At 41.6% G+C, this 23,133-nt stretch overlaps 1 protein-coding gene across 10 annotated transcripts in view; it reads left to right on the forward strand.

Annotated features, from left to right (window-relative positions):
- JAKMIP3 (Janus kinase and microtubule interacting protein 3) overlaps positions 1–23,133 on the forward strand; it is a 116,527-nt gene that overhangs the window by 36,173 nt on the left and 57,221 nt on the right. For 8 of the 10 annotated variants that reach the window (XM_063132829.1, XM_063132833.1, XM_063132832.1 and 5 more), the window contains exons 3-5: positions 16,086–16,364; positions 19,404–19,636; positions 22,409–22,906. In XM_063132829.1, coding sequence (XP_062988899.1) covers positions 19,502–19,636; positions 22,409–22,906 — 633 coding nt within the window. In that variant the 5' untranslated portion in view covers positions 16,086–16,364; positions 19,404–19,501. The remainder of the gene's footprint in view (positions 1–16,085; positions 16,365–19,403; positions 19,637–22,408; positions 22,907–23,133) is intronic. The other 2 variants (XM_063132830.1, XM_063132831.1) reach the window with 1 other exon arrangement.

Genomic DNA, 23,133 nt, shown 5'->3' on the forward strand with positions numbered 1-23,133 from the left:
TGAAGACAAAAGCAAGGGGCCCATGTGTGCTACCCTAATCTTCTTGAATGAAAGGGTGGGATACGAGTAAAAATAAAATCATCTGCAGCTATCTTTGGGATAGTTCCAGCCTATTTTATTTATTTATATTTGTATCACAAAAGGTCTGGATAATAGGGGTTTGGATAAGTGAATATATGGTTGCTATTACAGACTTCCTCAGTATGTGTGTGCTGTTGTTGTGTATGTGTGTGCATATTGATGCTGTTATAATATTGCTGCATATTACTCATATGGTCTTAAATGGTGATGATACAAGTTAATGTTACTGTACCACTATCTATGCCTATAAGATCCTTTCCCTCTCATTCACTCCATTGAAATGCAATCCAGATTCTTCACTTCTCCCTCCACTTTATCATACTGTAAAGTCAAATTATGCACACCAGAAAGCACTTTGGTAGAGTGTGGCCAGGCCCAAGATGTTTGATATTGATTTATGAATCTCCTAGTACCTACTTTGTGTGAGTTGATGCTGTCTCCTTTGGGATGATAAATTGTTTCCCTTGATTGTTATAAATGAGTCTGAAGTAGAATTAGCAGAGATTTATAAAGTATGCTTGGTGGCAACTGGGTTGTCAAGTACAAACATCTCACTTTAATTGAAGCTGTTAGAATCTATATGAAGATAGAGACTGGTCTCCTTTTGGTTTAAGGAAAGCAAGGAATTCATATTATCTCTTTTTATCTGGAACACTTTTTATTTCCTGCTACTTATTCCTGGCCAACCCTCTGTTTTTGTAGTGTGTTTTTCATGAGGTGAGTTTGGGCATGCAGTTTGCATTATTGTTATTTTTGCTAGTGGAGGCTGGTGGCTCGATTGTCAGTGTGATGGTGAATCCACTCTGGGTTTCAGTCAGTACCAGTCAGAACTCTAAAGTACCTTGGATAGCTCTTTCTACAGTTCTGACTGGTTCTGACTGAAACCCGGTGAGGATTCATCAGCCTACTGAGATTGGAGCCATCAGCCTCCAGTGGTGTATCCTACCCTTGCAAAGTTGTGATCCTGTGAGCTGCTGAACAAGACCTGGAGCAGACATGACTTGTCTCATGGCCCTAGTAGCAGATGGCCATGTAGAAAAAACTGGGCCAGGCAGGTCAGGTCCTGGGACAGCTCCAAGTATACATCCCATGAGTAATGGAAGTTGTGTCAACAAAGGGTGAAGTTTAGCTGAGTACCTCAGTAGTGAACAACCCCTACTGAGTGCCCCAGCCACCTCTCTCTGCAAGTTCACAAGAACTGAGTTAGCTTGGTTGCTCCAACGTTCTCTTCTCCCATCTTCCCTTATCTCAGTACCTTCACCTCTGTCCAGAACTCTGCTGCTTACATGACACTCCTCTTTCAGTCCCTTTACTGGCTTCCAGTCTGATCCCAGATGTAGCACAAATATCTTGTCCTTACCCTCAACAATCATCCACTAATTGTCATGACCCTGGGTCTGGAGGACTCTGAGTCCAGCAAGACACTGGTCACCTCACTCCAGGAAGGACCCTCTGGAACTCCTGACACATCTCCCAGATCTGAGAACTTGTCCCTCCTATCAACCCCAGCCTCCAAGAATAGCTCTCCAAAAGCTTCTCAGGTCCCTGGCCTCCAAGTAGGAGCTTAAGGCTACAGAAAAATGCACGGCCCCTTTAAGGTTGCAGTCAGTACTCAGTGGGAGGTGGAGCTTCTGAGAAACTTGAGCTGACCATCCTACTTAAATCATCAGTTGCTGCTAGTGCCTTGCTGGAAAACAGCTCCTTCCAAGGCTAGCAGCTACTGCAGAGCGCTGTCCAAGGTGCTATTAGTCTCTGTCTCACTGTGCTCTTGCTTATCTGTTGACCAAACATGACCCTTCCCTTACCAGGTATAGCTTCCTCCTACCAGAGCCCACTGTAGTATCTGATTGATTTGCTGCACCCACCAGGGCCCCATCCTAGCCAGGGCCCTAATCTCTCCACTCTTATATCCAGATATATTCTTGTCCATGACCTTCTCTCCTCGAGCTGCACCATCCTGAGCTGTCTGAAGATCTCCTGCTCCATCACATGACTCCGCCCTTTTTTTACAGACTGCCCTTACACCTGGAAATGCCTCCCAGAAATCTGGGTGATGCTATTTCTCTTCCTTCTTTCAAGTCCCTCCTGGCATAACCTCTTAGTTCTCACTACAACTAAGCTAAGTGTAGTAGCAGAAATCATCATCATCATCATCATCATCATCATCAATCCTGGCTTAAATCCTGACACTTTAGCATACCACCACTGGCTTTGCCAAGATCTGACATAGGCCTTGGGTCGCAGTATGGACTAGTGTATAAATTGGCTATAATTTCACATTATAAATTCTTTCATTTAATTAAATAAATACATTCAGATTATTGAAAGCTTATAGATTATGTCTTGGCTACCTCCTGAGATATGTTTTCTGAAATCCAGCTGTATTTTGTATTTCAATAGAAAAAGAAAAGTCATGAAGCTGGAAAGTCAAGGAGTAATTTAGGCTTTTTCTTGACTTGCTTAAAATAAATTCATAAACATCTTTAATGTCTTATAGTTTCATCTTTATTTACATTGATTACAGATAATTGCAGAGGCATAGATTTCAAATGAAAGGATTGGCTCTTAAAATAATTTGATGTCATCAGACGATGTTAAATGGGGGAAGATGAGCTAAAATGTTACCTTAAGAAGCATATAATATTAAATGGATACATTTCCCCATTGCCTATATGAAACATTTGAGCTTTTGACAGAGACCTCTTCAGTTTATAAGAAAATATAAAGCCTAATTACAGATCTTTTGCTCAGCAAATTGCATGTTTACCATTTTTCTAATAAGAAAAAGATACTAAACCAATATTGGCCTTTCTGTATAACTCAGACTTCATATTCCCTATCCAAACTACCAGTAGGATTTAATAATATGTACTATGTAAATGGGCATAATGTAGTGGGCAAATATGCAAAACACACTATTGCCTGGTAATTACTAATTATACATTGTTGAAGGTTACAATAATTACCTATCACGAGTGACAAGCTAATGAGAAACCAAGTGCTAAAAGGATGAGCTAGAGTACTCCAGAAATACCTAGATGCTTGTTAACCCTTCACTTTAATAATAGGCATACCACAGAAATACATACACACACACTGCCACAAAGATGCTGAGTTTTACACTGTGCTGAAATTATAGAGAGGGGACATCTGCCCTCTGGACCCCTTGGCTGCTGCCATTGGGGGGTATAATTTACTAAAACTGGGGAGAAATGGGTTGGGATTTATGAATTTCATTATGGGGTCTCTGACCTTTTGCCCAACATTTGTGTACTAGTTCCGCATAGGTTTCTTTGGAGCTGCAATGTTGAAAATCTCTTTGGGCTGAAAACACTGACAAAAATAATTACCTAGACATCTGTACTAATACTAATCTCAATCTGTGTGTGTGTGTGTGTGTGTGTGTGTGCATGCATATAATATCTGCCAACTGAGGGCTCTCTAGTTCACAAAAGCACACCTTAGTACTGTGTGTGTGTGTGTGTGTATGTACTGGAAGGCCCATTGTGACCAAGAAATGGGGGAAGGTATGTGTGTCTGGATGTAGAAGATTTGTTGCCTCCAGCAACATGCCTGGGTGGAACAGCAACTCCTTTGCTGTCTTTTCAAGCAATGTTGAACCATCCAAATAGGAAGTATGTACATGTACTGGTCCCCAACCCATATAGTTTCGCTGTTAGCCATCAAGAACTAGCCAAGCCACAATAGGTGCCTCCTGCCCTGTTTTTTCAACAGTACTAATCAGATCCACAGAAACTCTGCCGGGTGCTTTTTTAAAAAACTCTGTTTTGTTTTAAAGTGTTTTACACAAATCTCAGGAATGTATAGTTTGCAAATTTTATTCTTGAGCTGAACAGCTGGGGGATTCAGTTTTGTAGGAAACTCCAGTCAAGTGGGACAAAGCTCATGTCTTCCCAATCTGTTGATGGGCATGTAACAAAAACTTTGGCTAGACTTTCACCAGGACAGATTGATCGCCAGTATCATGAAGATCACAGATGACGTAGGCACTGCAGCCAATTCCCCCTCCCCCTCCGCCTTCTCTTCCAAAGCAAAATTTCAAGCTCTTCCGTTAAACACACAAGCCTCTCTAGCTGCCAGCAGAACCATGAGACTTCCAAAATTTCCTATCTCACATTTAGCATTTCGAGAGATCAGATGTCAAATGGGACAAAGGAAATTTGTAAGGCCTAACTTTCAAGGAAAGAGAGAAAATAAACATTTTAGCAAAATTCAGGAAATCCCCTGCATTGAGAAATACATACTTGTTATAATAATCAAATATTTTGAACTTAGACAAGGAGACGTCCAGGCTTTGAAACATTTGCATATATGTGTTTAGGATGGGGAGAATCAATGGCTATGCAATTTGGAATTACATCAATATAACATTTCTCACCCAGCTTAACCCCCACCTCATCCGGGCTACCTGGGGCTCCAATTTGGCTCTGAGATTCCCCAGAAGGCCAGGCCTCCTGCCCTACCCACTTTCCCTGGACTGCTGATTGTCTCGTGGTTTCCTGACTTTTGTGTTTTGTTTATTCCCAGACTCTAAAAGGCTGAAATGCCTCTCCTAATGCATAGTTACTGGCAGTAAGAGCTTTAAGCTACAATATGCGGGTAATTCTGGCTCTGGCTCTTTTGCCCCGTCCACTTCTAGAATATGGCTCCCGAGAACTTCTCTGAAACTGAATTTCGCCCTTGAAGTGAAAGAGGTTTGACACCCCTATCTAATATTTCACAGATTAAAAAAACAGAGGGGGGCATGCTTTAACACCCCTATTCTCAGAACCAGGCAAATTGTCTATGTCTGGCCCTTCACATTCTTAAAGGCAATACCCTTGTCTGTGATGCTTTGCAATAAGCTATCCTACACAGCTTTAAAAGCCGAGAAGCTCTTTGCTGTATGGTTTTATCAGCAGTTCAAATGTAGTCCTACAGCTGCAGTGGGTGAAATAGCAATCTATGCACCGGTTAGAGCTCATGCAAATTTATTTACCTGCATCTACACTAGGGGCAAGATGCATCGATTTAACTCCTGGAGATCTGGGGGAGGGAACTAAATCCTGAAGAAAACAACCACTCTAGCCATTCAGGCTAATAAAACGTGTAACAAAGCATCAGTGGAGGCTGGCAGCTCTGATTTTAGGGATTCCTTTCTTTGCTGTACCTGAAGAAGCCAGGGATTGAACCTGGGACCTTCTGCATGCAAAACATGTGCTCCATCACAGTGAGCCCAGTGGTATGGCTCCGGTTTCAGCAAGCTGTGAATCTATTCTGGGTTTTGGTCAGAACCAGCCATAACTCTATCCAAGGTGGTGAACCTATTTTGGGGATAGAGTTCAGTACCTTGGATAGCACTTTTTGAGTTCTGGCTGGTTCTGAGTGAAACCCAGAATGGATTCACAGCCCCACCAAAATTGAAGCCACCAGCCTCCACTGCAAGGCATCCCAATAAGGCAAAAACAGGGACAGTGATTTATCAGTGATGGACACCAGAGAAATTAGGGATAGTCAGAATGTATTATTTTAGCATGGATCACAGTCTGTTTGCATTTCCACTGAACTCTGAACAACTAACAGCATCTCAAAAATAGGTCAACAGATCAGATAAGGTCTCTCTCTCTCTCTCTCTCTCTCTCTTCACCCCCAACCCAGGCCAACCCATACATAAATACATACATACATCATGAAGCCACTTTAGGAAACCTACTCTGTTTATACAGATATGAAAGAGACACCAAAGCATAGATTACATAGATTTGCTTAAATATAATAGCTTTGTCAATTTGTCAGGAAAAAGTGAGGAGAGAATATTCTTGAGATAAAACTCAGGTGGCTGTTAATCTGCTCGTTTACAAGTTATCCTTTTATTGGCTGTCAGCACAATAAAAAAATCAACTTATATCTCCATACCAAAAAAGGGAAACACTAAAGAATGTTCAAACTATCGGACAGTGGCACTTATTTCACATGCCAGTAAAGTAATGCTCAAGATCCTGCAAGGTAGACTCCAGCAATTCATGGAGCAAGAATTGCCAGATGTACAAGCTGGGTTTAGAAAAGGCAGAGGAACTAGAGACCAAATTGCCAATATCTGCTGGATAATGGAGAAAGCCAGGGAGCTCCAGAAAAACATCTATTTCTGTTTTATTGACTATTGTAAAGCCTTTGACTGTGTGGATCATAACAAACTGTGGCAAGTTCTTGGTGGTATGGGGATACCAAGTCATCTTGTCTGCCTCCTGAGGAATCTGTATAACAAACAAGTAGCAACAGTAAGAACAGACCACGGAACAACGGACTGGTTTAAGATTGGGAAAGGAGTACGGCAGGGTTGTATACTCTCACCTTACCTATTCAACTTGTATGCAGAACACATCATGCGATGTTCTGGGCTTGACGAATCCAAGGCTGGAGTTAAAATCGCAGGAAGAAACATTAACAATCTCAGATATGCAGATGAAACCAGTTTGATGGCTGAAAGCGAGGAGGAGCTGAGGAGCCTTACGACAAAGGTGAAAGAAGAAAGTACAAAAGCTGGGTTGCAGTTAAACCTCAAAAAAAACCAAGATTATGGCAACCAGCTTGATTGATAACTGGCAAATAGAGGGAGAAAACGTGGAGGCAGTGACAGACTTTGTATTTCTGGGCGCAAAGATTACTGCAGACGCTGACTGCAGACAGGAAATCAGAAGACGTTTACTTCTTGGGAGGAGAGCAATGACAAATCTTGATAAAATAGTTAAGAGCAGAGACACCACACTGACAACAAAGGTCCACATAGTTAAAGCAATGGTATTCCCCGTAGTAACCTATGGCTGCGAGAGCTGGACCATAAGGAAAGCTGAGCGAAGGAAGATAGATGCTTTTGAACTGTGGTGCTGGAGGAAAATTCTGAGAGTGCCGTGGACTGCAAGAAGATCAAACCAGTCCATACTCCAGGAAATAAAGCCAGACTGCTCACTTGAGGGAATGGTATTAAAGGCAAAACTGAAGTACTTTGGCCACATAATGAGAAGACAGGATACCCTGGAGAAGAGGCTGATGCTAGGGAAAGTGGAAGGCAAAAGGAAGAGGGGCCAACCAAGGGCAAGATGGATGGATGGTATTCTGGAGGTGACAGACTTGACCTTGGGGGAGCTAGGGGTGGCAATGGCCGACAGAAAGCTCTGGCGTGGGCTGGTCCATGAAGTCATGAAGAGTCGGAAGCGACTGAATGAATAAACAACAACAACAGCACAATCCTATGTCTATCCACTCAAAAAGTAAGAACTGAATTCAATTGAGCTTTCTCAGGATTGCAGCCTGAGTGATCTGTTGGTGGTTGTGGTTTCATGGAATGTTCACAAATATTTTAACCTCTCATGAGTATATTAGTTTTTTAAAAAATCACTTACGTACTTTAAAAAGAGTTGCCTTTTTTAGTCTAGTTGACACTTACATGTTCATCACTTGGTAGCTTGCATTGTTGAGTGATGACTTACATTTTAAAAAAACAAAAACCTACAGATAGAGGCTTCACATGATACCATACCCAGATGCAGGGCCTTCTCTTCTGCTGCTCCCAGACTGTGGAATGGCTTGCTGGAGAAGACTCATCAAATTAACAGTCTACTAGCATTCAAGAAAGCTATAACGACTGATCTCTTCCGGCAGGCCTATCCAGTGGAATTTTAAGATGTTTTTAAAATGTTTTTAGGATGTTTTTTAGGATATTTTTAACAATGTATATTATATTTTAATTGAATATTATGTATTTTATCGTTTATTGTTGTTCCCCGCCTCGATCAAAATGGAGAGGCGGGCAAGAAATACTATTATTATTATTATTATTATTATTATTATTATTATTATTATTATTATCCCATTTCTGTTCCCTATGCCATTAGTACCACCAGACCTCCTCACAATCCTCACCAGGTATCAGCCTTGCTGATGCCTGGCAGCTTCCTGATGTCAAAGCCCATTCATCAAATGTGCATTGATTCCCCACCCCCATTCAGCTGGAGCTGGATACATCTAATTTACAATTTAAATGGTGACAGAGTTGCAGAGTATTTTTTTTTTAAGACAGATGCATGGAATAGAATAGCACATGGCAGGATTTCATTCTTGGCAGAAGGTTGTTCAGAATGCCTCCTACAAAGAAACCTTATTTTCCTGAGATGTTAACACCGATTCATGACTTCAGTATAAAATGACTGAAGAGATCCCAGGTAGAAGTTAATCGTATAATTATCCTTCTGTATCACAATTGTATTTGTATCAGCAGCATATTTGTATCCCACTTTTCTCCAAGGAGCTCAAGCTGACATACATTATCTATATATTTTTATCCTTCCAACATCCCTGTGGGAGCTATTAATCGGGGCTTCTCCAAACTGGTATATTCTAGATCTGTTGGACTACAGTTCCCAGAATCCCAACATCCCTGTGTGATAGATGAATCCAGCCTTCCCCAACCTGGTGTTGCCCTATGACTCCCAGAATCCCTACTTAGTAATGTGTAATTGTCAGGAATGCTGGGAGTTGTAATCCATCACATCTGATGGGTACAAAGTTGGGGGAGGATGAATTAAGCCAAGAGATCATAAATGGTCAAAGGCCATCATCCAGTGAGCTTCATGGGGATTTGAACCAATCTCCCTGGTGTGAATCTAACATTCTGCAAGCATCAGCACTCACTACAGCATTTGTAAGCATAGCAGCATACTCAAGATGACAGTTTACCTTTAGACCATAATGGTCTCTTCTTTCTACAGCAACAGAAACTTCATATAAGTACAGCTCTATGACCACATTATTGTTTGCCATTAAAAGTCATGCTCATGTCTGTCAGGTATCCTATTCCTAAGTCTTCTAGATCTCCCTTATGGTTTACAGCTAGGAGCTATACATACAGGAGTGTAGATTTGAGCTTGCATATCTGGGATTCGAGTGTGTAGCTTGGGGTATTCATTGCCTTTCCCCACCTGCTGAATTCAGCCTCTTTTTACTGCACACTAGTGCCCATAATTCCTAATTTATTCATCAGAGGCTAAGGGCTTCCCCACCCTTCAGAAGGAGCTCGGGTGGCCACTTGTGAATTGCTAAAAGCAGAAGAAGAATGCATCACTAAAAATAGGACAAAAGATTTGCGTGTATTAATTTATATGTATACTTTTACATTTAGAAACAGTATAATTTAAATGGAAATATTTACCTCCTGCCATGGTGTGGAAGACTATGACCAAGTCACCTTGTGCCTTGCTCCATCTGCTGCCAGGTGCTCATGGTTGAAGGCCCAGTTTGTCCTTCTGTGATGGTTCTTTATCTTTAAACCGGACAGACTGGGCAGCCCTTCAAATAGAGGACTGTCCTCTGTAAAAGGGGGCACATGGCCACCCTAGGAACACACATACAAGCCAATTTTAGAGCATGAAGTTAAGCATTAGAAGCAAGCTTCCTTGTGTCCAATGGGCCTTAGTCCCCATTAAGTGTGCACTAGATACAGCCTTAAAAAGCCGGGCTGGCATCTGGCTTGGTCCCCAGCATGGCTGTTCTTCCATCAGGGTAGAGGTGTCCTGCTTGGGCACACTTTTGGATGGCTGTGCTTGGCATAGTGTGCAATTTGTCCTTAATCTTCCTGAATTTTAGTACAGAATTAGAACGAAAGTTAAGAGAAAACAGAAATGTCCTATATTGTTCAGTCCATCTGCAAAAACAAATACTTTTAATAGTAAAAGTATGGAACAAGAACAGACAGATACAGAGCGTTCTCAGACAAGCGTTTTATCACACGCTTGTTACTGGCCACTCACGTTTTTTCACGGGTCCTTTTGACAATGCCGTCTGCCTCCTGCATGTCTCCTGCTCTTTCTGCTCTATCTTCCGTGACAAAATAAGACCTGGTAAATCCAATTTTTTTAAAGGCGAAACTTGTTGCCATTTCCTGCTGTGTGTAGGAAAAGCAGCCTGATAAAAACAACCACTGAATGGGCCACGTGGTTGTAGATGCTTCCTCTTTCTTCCCCATGTGAAGAAAAGGAATCTGTTCATCCCTGTTGTGGGACTAAAAAGTAACAGTAGGGAAATGTGGTTCCCCCCACTCCATCTGATGATGCTTATAGAGAAAACTGAGGAGCAAAGAGAATAATGCTCCCAAACCAAGGTTATGCCTGTCTTTTTTCCTTTCCTTTTTCTTTTTTGCATTTATCACTTGCAGGCAGGTCATTGGGTGAGATTTTTTCACAATTGCTAAAAGTGGGTTGGGGCATACCTTAACTGATTTGCAGAATGGGGATTGATCTCCACTTACACAATGGTGGCCAAAAAAGAAAAGAAAAAAGTGAATCTGACTCAAGGCAATGATGATATATTATTCATGCTACCGTCTTTAAGATGGTGTGATGGGCATTATCATATGCATAATGTATTTCCCATATCGCTGAGAGGTTTTCTGTTTTATTTGAATATCCTAAAGGGTAATATCAGTGGTTGCCTACCCTTGCAGATGGAGTGCTATAAGCAATTGAGTGCCAAAGCCATCACTGCTCCCCATTGCTAATAACAGGATTTTTTCTGTTAATCCAAGAACAGTGTTGTTCAGTCTCAGCTCCATATGTCTGTGCTGAAAACCAACTGATAGCTCTCCTAACAGCCATCTCTCTTTAAAAGGTATTGGCTTGGATCCTGAGTTTTGACCTACCAGTGGGATGATCCTGTAAGTCCTGTGACTCGAACAAGTCAAAGGGAGAGAGCACCTTTTGCCATTCCCTTTGCAGCCTCCTGAAAACCTGCTCCTGAGAATTGGGGAATCCTCTGAAAAATTGTTTGTGGCATGTGTGGATGAGTCAGCAAAAATGATGGCTGAATCAGCAAAAATCTCCTCCTAGGGTGGCCTGCTATTCTCTTTTACAAAGAAAAGCCCTCTATTTGAAGGGCTGTCCTGTTCAATTCCCTTTTAAAGATAACGAACCATAAGAACTCTTGCCCATCAATGGTTAGCACCTGGACAGCAGACTGAACAGGCAGGCCCGCAGGTCACCTGGTCAAAGTGTTCCATCCTTTGGTGAGATATACTGTTCTTCTATTTAAATTGTAATAGTTATTTCTAAATTTGAATCTATAAAAAGTTGCAGGGGGGAAAAGCAGGTTTGAAAAGTAGGGGATTTGTCACATTTCTTCCAGCATATACATTTTTCTTTGACCAAATATTATTTATTTGTTGAAATAAGTGGTTTTTACTTTACTTTCAAGGTACATTGGCATCTCAGAGGCAGAGTAATTAAATTTTTGAGAATCAGGTCTGATGGCTGTAGCCGAATCATCTCCTATTGGGCGAAGCAAGGCATTTCTGCCATTTTGTCATGGCAAGTCCCTGTCATGTGATGTCTGGGAGCAATACTCCTTTAATCCTGGCACATGTCCATGAGGGCCCAGATGGCCTTGATTAATCATCTATGAGCACAGACATGCACAAATAAACACCACCCTCTTTCTTCACATATAACAAAGCTGAGGCTTAAAGGAGAGAAAACAAAATAATACAATGCAAGCAAACACCAACTCTTTTATGGCCTCCAACAATGCTCTTCCCTGTATGTAAATATAAAGACTACATGTCCACTACCAGGATGCTCCCTACAGAAGAATTCCCCCCTTTTCCTTTCATTCTTTCTCTGTATATTCTAAGGCAGACAGTATTGAACGGCAGTAATAGCATCCCTGTGCAAAAGAAATCTGGTCTCAAGCCATGCGTGTTGGGTCCCGTTTCCTTCTTTTGGGGATTATGTAGCTCCAAGGGCTGGCCCCAAACATTTTGCTGTGTGAAACAGAGCAGCAAATGGTCTGCCCATTCCCCCACAGAATTCAAGGCACATACCATCCAAAGCTAGCCAAGTTATTTTGGCACCTGAGAGACCTGACAAGCACTTCTCTCCCTCTCTGTAAAATTCAGTGGTAAATACCTAACAAATTGCTGCCCTTTAAAGACATTAAAAATCAACCGCCTAAAGCAGCTGCCTCACTCTACTTAATGGTAGGGACAGCCCATCACTGGCCACAATGGCGTAGGCCTTCGGACCATTTCAGATGATATAGAAGCCCATTTTTTCATGCAAGTGTGAGCGCCTTAAAGTCATCACCACTAGTGAAAACCCAAAAGGTACACAAGGTTGTTCAGTAATAATGAAGCCCATGCAGTTCCCCTGGCCTTTTTTGAAGGCTGCACTTGCCTTGCCGCCATTTAAAATGGAAATCCCCATTTAAAATGAAAATCAGCGCTTTGCCACCAAATTTTGATGGTACAGAAGCAGCATCAGCAAACGGGCTACTTTAAAGCAAAATGGCTCCTTTTGCAGCTGCTGCCACCATGCCTGGACAAGTAGAGGCGGGTGGGGTGGGGTGTAATGTGTCTTACACCCATGGAACTTGGAGCCACTGGTGTAAACAATGGATATGAATTAATGTTGCCGTTGCTAAAACCCAATCAGTAAAGATCGTCCTTCAATAAATTGATCTTCCTGTTCTCTTCATTCTCTAATTCTCACATTATAAATGTTGACATCTTCACAGTGACCCAAATTCAAACACATACTATGTGAGATGAGCCAAATATCTGCTCCCCTTCTAGCTTCTCCAAGCGTTTGCTTCTCTTTCAGGCTTCCAACCCAGCAGCTGACCAGTGAAAGAAGGTTCCCTTAGAGCAGACTTCCCCAGAGTGGCTGGGGATGATGGGAATTGTACTCTCCCAATCTGGAGGACACAACGGTCCTTAGAGCGTCAGACACTACCACCCTGGCTGTTCATAGAAGCAGCAGCACCTTGAATAAGTGAGTCTGATGAGGACATTGACTCATCAGCATTGGAGGGGGGTGTTTGTTAACTTTGGGGATATTACTGCCAAGTTTTAGCATTACTGTATGTATTTTTCCTTAAAAATGTCATTACAAAACAATATTACAGTAGCCATTGAATAGTATTTCTGTTGAGTCATTTTGAGCCTCAGGATAGAGTGGCTTATAGACTTGCTTGACATTAGATTTTTTATATATATAAAAAAATCAATAGTAGACACTAAATGCATACAGTCTGATCAAATTCTTATTGTATTATATGAATCATCCTAGTGATTCATATGTTCCTAGTGGGAACATTCATGTATTCTTATTATATATAGTTTTCTCCATGTTCAAAGGCTTAATTAAAGAGCTATGTGTTAATCTTTTTGTAGGATTTCCCCCCTAACCAGGCATGTTGCTTTGTGACTGTTAGGAGAAGCTAATTTCCTTGCTGGAAAATCTCATTATACAGTTAACATGTTCCTTAGCTCAATAATACCCTCTTAGCAGTGACTTTCTTGTCACTGTAATTGTGTGTGTTGGTATGAACCAGCAGGAAACGAAATCCTTCTTCAATGCATATAATTTGCTCAAATTCCCATTCACATGTTCTCCAAACCAGATATCCTCAATCTTTTTACTATGCGAATTCTCAGGTATAGCGTTATCTGTGGTCATCTACATGGTACAAAGATAGCACGTTACTGACTTAAAGCCTAGTACAGCAGATAAGGAACACCGATACATACCATTACTATAAATGGTGTATTACAAAACTAGGCAACACGTTATCTATATGCCATGTGCATGAAGAAAAGCTCAAAAGGAACAAATTTCACTAGAAAACAAGCTAACTTTGGCACTTTTAAGCCTCCATCATGGCTTGCCATAAAGATTCAGTGGCAAACTGCCAGTATTTTTGCTGTTGCCATGCCACCAAATTTCAGTAGTGTGGTAGTGGCATAATTGCAGGCCAAGAGCTTCTTGGATAAAGCCAGCCATTAACTGCTTTGTAAAGAGTGGGCAAAAGAACCGCAGAAAGCCTGGAAGCATGTCACGTTTGGATGCCAAGTATAGTGTAGGCAGCCTTCACCAACCTGGTGCCCTCCAGATGTTTTGGACTACAACTCCCATCAGTCCCAACCAGCATGACCAAGTTGGGGATGATGAGAGTTGCAGTCCAAAACATCTGGGTGGTGCCATGTTGGCTAAGGGTGTTATATAGTGGCCTGGATGTGGGAATCCCAAATTCAAATCTCCACTCTGTTGAGTAGCCCACTACATGTCCTCGGAATGTCACTATCTTTCAACCTAACCTACCTCACAGGATTGTTGTGAAATTGATCTGCTATTTAAGCCTGTTAGGGAAAGTGTCAGATATGAATTAAAAAGTGGGCCATTAGAGTCTTCTCTTGGACTTCCACAGCAACAGATATTTTTCTCCATCCCCTTTCCCTTTCGTATTCTGTTTTTAAACTGTAAGCGTCTGAGCCAAGACTGTCTTGTTTCTTACTGAACATCTGTAAGCTGCTCTGGGAGTCATTGCAGTTGATGAACAGGAAGAAATGCCTAAGATAAATAAATAAAATAAATAATACATGTTGCAGGAATGACATACAATGACATACAAAAAGAATCCTTTTTTTCTGGCACTGCAGTCCTATTAATCCATGTTTTGAGCTAAACATTATGGCTTAGCGTGTGAACTATGATTTAGCGTGTTGTGTGAACCATTCCTAACCATGGTGGCTACATAACCATAGTTTTACTGCTGTATTTTACAGAGGGAGAGAAGTGCTTGTGGGTTTCCCCCCCCCCCCCCCGCTCACTAACCATTTGCTGCAAAAAGGTTAGTGGCCTAACTGTGGCTTAGCATGTTGTCTGAACAGACCCAATATTTATTGGAAATGTATATAAGATGGGGGTACTCACAGGAAACATTGTACAAATGCTCCTTTGGATATCTAGTGTAATCTTGTAAATGGGTGTTAGAGCCTGTAACTCAGAGGACTAAAATTCGTATACCGATGGATCTTGGAAATCAGTTTTCCACACTGGTTTTGGGAAGAAAACTCAATTTTATATACTTTCTATTTTAAAGGTTAGTGTGGACTTGTGTTCTTATATTTGATTTGATTTTTGTTCATTTGTTTTAGCTTCATTTCCGCATTTCTTTCTGGACAACACAAAGGGTTGTACATAAAAACTATGTCAATGCACCGAATTTGTCAAGAATCTCTGCTGAAGAATCTCTGAGAAATTAAATACTATTGAGTGTGAGCCATGCTTTTTCTCTAGGGTTTGGCATGGGCTGGTAATTCACAGGGATGGACAATGAACATTAGTTCAGCCTCTGTAGATTATCAGCCACCTAGGATAAATTTTAAGAGTATATGATACTATAAGCCTAAGAAGCAGTGTACATAATGAGCAGGCCCGGCTCTACCATTTGGCAGAATGAAGCGACCAGCTCAAGTAGAAGAGCTGGGCCTGCTCATTATGCATACTGCTTCTTAGGCTTATAGTGTCATATACTCTTAAAATGCATCCTAGGTGGCTGATAATCTAGAGTTCCATGTGCCACGTGGACTGAGCTAACCTTCTGCCTTGAGGTGCAGTGGAGGATGCTCTTCCATCACCACTGTTGAAGACATAGTCCACTCAGCTTTCATACATGGGAGTGGGAGATGGCACCATCTTGTTCTTTGCCTCAGGGAGCAAATTACCTTGGGCCAGCCTGATGAAGAGAGCTGAGAATAAGTGAAATTGGCAGCTAAAGAATTGGTTTGGATAATTTCAGGGTGCTAGATTGATGCTGCTTTTTAACTAGCACTGCCTGCTTGTGTGCTTGCTTCTGTGCTTGCTTCCTGCGCTGCTTGTACATTGATAAATGAAGAGATTGTTTCAAAGATACAATAAATCTTTTCCCTCCCCAAAGGAAATGTGAAATTATCCTCCAAAGGCGGCCCTCAGCTGACCATTCAGGACATGAGAAGAACCACTCAGATCATCTAATCCCACATCAGCCAGATATTTCTGGGAAGCCTCCCTTAGGGAAAAGGGAACATGACATATTTTTCTATCCCTATACCTATGTGAGAAAGGAAATAAATAGATATAGATTCTATATTACTCTCTATGTTGTTTTAACATGAGTTTTGTTTTGTTTTTGTTTGCAAGGATGAACACAGGAGCATAGAGCTTTAAGCGGGGGCATGCAATTAAACGACACAGAAGGAAGCCACATCTTTTTGACCTATTAATGGATCATGACTGGATATAATCTGACATTCTGAACAGCCTTTCCTGGCATCCTCATGTTGTTATGAATTGAAGGGCACTCAGCCTATTGAAAACTGAAGTGTAATTAGTGATCATGAGAAAGAAATCAGGTCACATGTTGGTGTTTTGCTGTTAGCTTGGTGCAGCAGAGGGATTTTGTTCCCATCAGAAGGCAAGGTAAATAGCAGCTCATGTAGAAAGAAGGAAGTCTTTCAATATAGTTCATGTGCAATTCTGCCTCCTCTTCATCATTGCAGCTCGCTTGTCCACCTGCCTCTCACTCTGGCCCAGATAACAGTAGTTGTGAGAAGGAGGAGCAATATATGCCACTGCCTACTGGCTCACTGGGTCTCTGTCTGATAGGGTTTTTTTAAAAAAAATGAATCACTTGGTTTTATTTATATCTTTTAAACATAAATAATTAAACATCATTTTAAAAATTACCTGCCTTAAAAAAAACTGAATTTAATAGCAGCCAGCTAAGGTCTACAACGCCACTTAAAACTGAATCTATGACCCTCTGTCAAACACACTGAGGCCGTTTCTATACCTGCCTTTTTCCTCGGGATCATCCCTGTGCATCCAAATCACACACAGGGGATCCCTGGAGCAGGCAGGGATGATCCTTCCATTTTCCTGGGATAATCCTTAGGTGTAGAAAGGGCCTGAGTTAAAACAACAACTTCTTCTTCTTCTTCTTCTTCTTCTTCTTCTTCTTCTTCTTCAATACAAGAACAAACCAGGGACAAAAATGACAGATTTTGAGATCAAGCATTATAAATATAACACAATGATCGGTGTGTGTACTACATTTATTGTTGTGTGAACAATGGATATTTAGGCTGTAACCAAGGGACATGGACATTTACTTTCCATCTCATGGAAAAACACTGTTCTGACCAGTAGCTAACAAGCCTTACTTTGGACTGTTCTTGGCATTTTGTCTTAATTAAGTGACCTGGCATCATGTCCTTGTACATGTACAACAGAGAGATCAAGGAACACATAGAAACAAGGCTACAATGAGAAACACGTGCAATACCTCCATACAGCATCTCACCTCAAACTTTGAGAAGCCTAATTCAGTTCTATAGTACCTCTGATATGTGATGATTTGCCTTAAATGTGGACATTGCATTGTAATGATTGCCCGTTGCTGGATTGTTCCACCACCCAGAACTCATGGGCTGTTTTAGGGTTGTGTGTGGTTTGTTAAGCATGCTGTGTCATCCGAATCCAATTCACTGGATTCGAATGACACAACAACCTATGAACGGGGTTAGATTATGGAATGGCCACCCAGAGGCACCAGGCACATGCTGCTGGGGCTGAAAATGATTGCACAAACGTGCCTCTGAATTAGAGAATGTATTTTTTAAATGATAAGTAAGATCTCATTTCATAACCTGGACTTCCACTGACTCAAGTGGAAATTTTTGGAGCTAAACCAGACTAGAATGCACAGTTTTTTCTTTTGATTTGTTTACATTATATATTGTAGAATGTAATTAACAGTGAATTCTAAGCTCTTTAAAGTAGGGAGGGATAAGACTTTCAAATAGATGCACCACATAATCTCTAGACATATTTCAGAGCATTAATGAACAGGCAGTGGCCTCAAATACAGAAGGAATCTGGGCCATCTTGAAGTGACATACATACAAGCTGACATGTTTTTCTTATTCATTTAGTTATACAAGAAATTAAATCTTTTAAATATATCTGATGCACTTGCTTTAGGAGACATGTCCTTTAAACCTGAATGCCCTTTTGTCAATGTTGCATTATTTTACTGGATTTTGTTTCTCGTACCTCTCTTTAAGATTATGTTATAATGAAAAGTGGGGAAGACATTAAATAAATTAGAATTCAACATTTAAGTTTTTACATGCGCAATAAAAATGTAGTATGTGTGGCTTGTGACATGGAGTATACATACTGTAGTTAAACATAAAGGCTGAATTCACACAGAACACTAACTATGGCAGGATTGACACTACTGCTTTAAATGGTTTATAACAGTAGTGAAACTGTTGGGGTCCAGGACACAAACAGTAGTGAAACTGTTGGGGTCCAGGACACACTCCAAATACAGTTTTCAAAACATTTTAAAGTGTCGTATCCTGCTTGGGGTAGATCTGGCCTAAGGTTTAGCTTTACAAGGATGAGTCACAGTGAGCCTTGGGCTCCCTCTCCCCTCCCCTCCTTCAGCGGGATGTGAGGAGAAGCTTGAAAGCTTCTGTTTTAGATTAACCCCAGTATAGCATGACATCCAAATGCTAAACTACGATTGAACTTAACTATGGTTTGCTGAACAAGCCAGCTTCGTAATCCATGGTTTGAACTTGCCTTGTTTCAAAAATCATAGTTCCAATTAACCACAGTTGCCCAGGTTCAGACATCACAGCAAGCTGTTGCTAATCTAAAATGGAAAACAAACAAACAAACATCTGAGCATGCAAGCCCAAAACCCGTAGTGGCTTTTCCTTGTAATGTTAACCATGGTTTAGAGTTACATGTGAATAAGATCACAGGTAGAACAGTCGACCTGGCAGTTCAAGTTGGAATGAACGGGAGCTATGCAGGATTACTACTGTATCCACATTTTGTTACTTTTTGCCTTGCACCTAAACTGAAATTATGGTAACAGTATTTGGATATTGGATACATTGGAAGAGTTCTTTTTAAAAAGATAAATAGCTATTCGTAAAGGATATGTTGCACGAGTTATATTGCATCCTGAGTTCAACCACAGTCAAGCTTTTAGGGAGGAAGGTGTGTGTGTGTTTTTTCTTTTTAAAAAATATCATATTAAAACCATAATGGCAGTAGATTCCAAAACGCATTCAGTTTGTACCGAAAAACCATGTTGCAAACAACAAGAACAACAACCCTGCATTGGGGAAAAACAAATTATGTCAGCATGTTTGAAATATATATCTTTCCCAAATAAATTCTTGCAAATTTTCTTTGTCCTTGTTACTTCAACAGGTATAGCATCCCTCAACCTTGTCCTTTTAGAACCTGCAAAGTCACTCTGGGAGAAGATCTGGCATTTCAAAACCCTACTGATAACTAAGCAACACATGGATGTTCCCGTGAAAATAGCCCTACTAGACTTTTGCCTTTCCCCTTTTTCCTCTTCAATTTAAGTTTGCTGTTTCTAATTATGGGACCCTCTGGAATTCACAATAACAGTTATTTCTCTTTCTGCAGGCACGTGAGAAAATGTCGTGGAAGAGAATCAAGGAATAGGCGAGAACGGGAGGTTCTCTCTGCTTGGGATTTTACCCCTCTTGCCACGCCGTCTCACGATGTCAAAGAAGGGTGCCAGCTTTCGAGCTAAAGGAGAAAGACCGGATGCCTTAGCTGCCTTGCAAGCTGCTAATGAAGAGCTCAGAGCAAAACTCACAGACATTCAAATAGAGCTCCAGCAAGAAAAGAGTAAGGTGTGCATCTTTTTTGTTACCCCCCTTTTTTTTGTCCCAAAACCAAAGCCATCCCATTATTACTTGTTTCCATGCTCCTATTACTATGTGGCAGGCAAGTGAGAGTATGCCTTCCGTAGCTGTTCCATAGCTCTCTTCCTGTGCTGAATGAAACCACCATGAGATTCAGCATGATTCCTCACAACATGGCTGCGTGTTTCAATAAACAACCAAGCTTGTGAAAGGCAGAAAGGCAGAAACGGGGCGATATCCAGGGGCGATTCCCAGGATCATCCTTGTGCATTCACATGATGCACATGGGATCCTGGGAGCAGGGAGGGATGATCCCTCCCTTGCCCCGGGATCTTGCCCTCCACTTCTAGCCCGCTTTTTCCATGGTCTCGGTCTCCCGAATGTGTAGGCGGGAGTCGTGGTCCGTCCTGGCTCCTCACAAGTAACCGTGAGGAGCCAAGGGCCAAGCACAGGCTTTAGGAGTTCTGTGCCCATCGGGGATGGGGTGGGATGAGCAGGGTTTTTTTTTTTTTTAAAAAAAAGGCTTACCTGCTGCGCACAAGCACTTGTGCGCTCCTTCTTCTTTAAAACAAAAAAATGGCGGTCGCAATGTCACACGCCGCATGTAGACCAGTGTGGCGATCTCATGATCATAAAATCGTGAGATCATCACAGTAAAAGTCCCTGGTCTAGCTGAGGCCTGTTAGGTTCTTTTCTTTTCTTTCTTTTTTGTAACAGGGGCATAGCCCTGGATCTGTAAACTGAGAGGCTGGTCGTAAAAAAAAGATGCAATAAACATTAAACAGAGTCCTCTTCTAAATATTACTCTTGAGGAATGAAGCGCGAAGGTTATTTAAGATCCATTCTTTATACCAATGTGCATTTTGATGAATTATTTAGAGGCTTCTCTAATTGGTCCCCTATGGAGGCAAAAGCAGCTGTATTGTCAGCATGTACAAAACACCAAGAAGCAGAAGTGCCTAGATGGGCTGGAAGGGAAGGGATGAGAGCATAAATCCATATATGGTACACATGAAACAGGCTGACGTGGCAATTTCCGTTAAGAACTATCTAGCTTCTAATTCTAACATTAAATTATCCATGGTTACTGTGTTGGCTGACAGCCCGGAGTGTATATCTGCATTTAGAGTAATCTACCAAACCTGGAGAGAAATTGCATTTGGTCAAAGCTCCCTTGTGACCACCCTCTGAGCTTCCCTCGGATAGAGAGAGCTGGCTTCAGAGCCCCATGGCCATGCCCGGCAGGCCTCCCCATTGCAAAGGGTCAGGGACAGCCTCAGCATGTCTTTCTCATCCTCCCACCCCTCTGCTCTATAAAATTGCTAGCAGCAGTTAAGCAGTTGGACAGGATTGCCCATGAAAAGCTTCTGCACCTGCCTCAAGCAGCACTTTGGATAAGATCGTAGAAATTGTCACCACTGCCTTTGCTGACAGCTCAATCTATGCACAGTTACTCCAAAGTAAGTCCCACTTATTTCAACGGAACTTACTCCCAAGTGCACTTAGGACTGTAGTATTAAACTAAAAAGTTCTGATCCCATTTTCATCACCAGCTGCTAAACGTTGGGTGCTAATACCCGCTACATTAGGAGCATTTCAATTTTGATAGTTGCATTGATATCATCCCACTGGTTCTTTCTCCTGTGGAACTACATGTCCATCCCTTCATTTTAAGTTTCATCTTGTCTAAGTGTGATCTATTATCTATAAATGCAAGCCAGTCCAGACTTCTGTATTGATTTTATTGGACGCTGCCACTCCTGGCAACCTAAGCTGCTTGCATGGCAAACCAAGCGATCGCTAATGAAAAACAAGCAGTATGTTGAGGTTAGATGCTTCTAGCATGTTAACGCCAGTTGCAGACAAGCAATTATAGCTGAGTTCTGAATGTACTGCATCTCTTTGTAATTCATTTCTAATTAGGAGATTTAGTGTTACTCTGGAATTCTTGTGTAAATCACATGTTGAATAACTAGTTCAGCAGTATTGCAGTATCGAATTGCTTGTGCAGCAGCTTTATTCCCAGGAGGACATTATTAAAAGAAGGCCATTTGTATGTTGTAAAAGTGTGTGTGTGTGTGTGTGTGTGTGTGTGTGTGTGTGTGTGGTCCCAGCAGATGAGTTTGTTTGTTTTTACCTTCATCTTCATTAAATTAAAGCATAGGGCTGTTTCACCTGAGAAATGTTTTTATTTATTTTCTAAGGTATGTAAGCCACCCAATAACATACTCTCTCTGGGTGGCTCATAAGAAATAAAATAAAATATTAAAATATAAGAACAAAGGAAAGGGTTAAAGCCAGCATCTTATGAATAGAAGTCTGTGAGTGCAATGAGACTTTCTCTCTCTCTCTCTCCCCACCCCACTTCGTAGCCCTCTGGGCTGTCTAGAATTTGCTCCAGAAAGTTTTCCAGCCCTCCCTTCACTCCATCTCTCCAATATGCTGTTTAACACTGTAGTCTAATCTATACTTGGAGGCCTTCTGGGAGTGGGGAGGGATGATAATGGGGTTTTGAACTTCCAGGATCATGCCCCAGGGGCCACGTGCCAGAGAGTTTTCCCAGAAGTAAAGGAGGGCTGTTCTAGGGTGCCATTTTTTTTAACGAGCTGAGGACAAAAGATCTGGGGATGGGGGAACAACTTGCCCACTCTAAAGCATACTGTGTGGCCCTTCCTTCCTTCCTTCCTTCCTTCCTTCCTCTTCTCCTTCTCCTTCTCCTTCTCCTTCTCCTTCTTCTTCTTCTTCTCCTTCTTCTTCTAGGTTAGCAAGTTGGAGAGAGAGAAAAACCAGGAAGTTAAACAGATCAAAGAACACGAACAGCATAAAAACATAGTGATTGTAACAGAACTCAAGGCTAAACTTCATGAAGAAAAAATGAAGGAGCTCCAGGCTGTTCGAGAAGGACTTTTAAGACAGCATGAAGCTGAGCTTCTTAGAGTGATAAAAATTAAAGATAATGAAATTCAAAGACTACAGGCCTTACTTAATGTCGTCCGGGATGGGACACCTGATAAGGTGAAGACGGTGCTCTTCTCAGAGGCAAAGGAAGAGGCCAAGAAAGGATTTGAAGTTGAGAAAGTCAAAATGCAACAGGAAATTTCTGAGCTTAAAGGAGCTAAAAAACAAGTGGAGGAAGCTTTATCTGTGGTCGTTCAAGCAGACAAAATTAAAGCGGCAGAGATCCGGAGCGTGTATCACCTGCACCAAGAAGAAATCACCAGAATAAAGCGAGAGTGTGAGCGGGAAATTCGCAGATTGGTATGTGCAGATTGCCATCATTCCAGTGGTTTTAATCAGGGGAAGGGAAGGGCGTGTTGCTATTGCCATCATGTGTACACTAAAAATAGTTTAAATACACATGTATGACTAAGCGTCCTGCTTTGGGGCTCCTAATCTGGTCAGAATTTCTGATCCTTCTGAGGTTCATCCAGCACTAATGAAAATGTCTGTGATGAGGCTGCCCCTGAACCATATGCTCCGCTGGA

The sequence above is a fragment of the Elgaria multicarinata genome, chromosome 8 (assembly GCF_023053635.1).
Source record: "Elgaria multicarinata webbii isolate HBS135686 ecotype San Diego chromosome 8, rElgMul1.1.pri, whole genome shotgun sequence".
Lineage (NCBI taxonomy): Eukaryota > Metazoa > Chordata > Lepidosauria > Squamata > Anguidae > Elgaria > Elgaria multicarinata.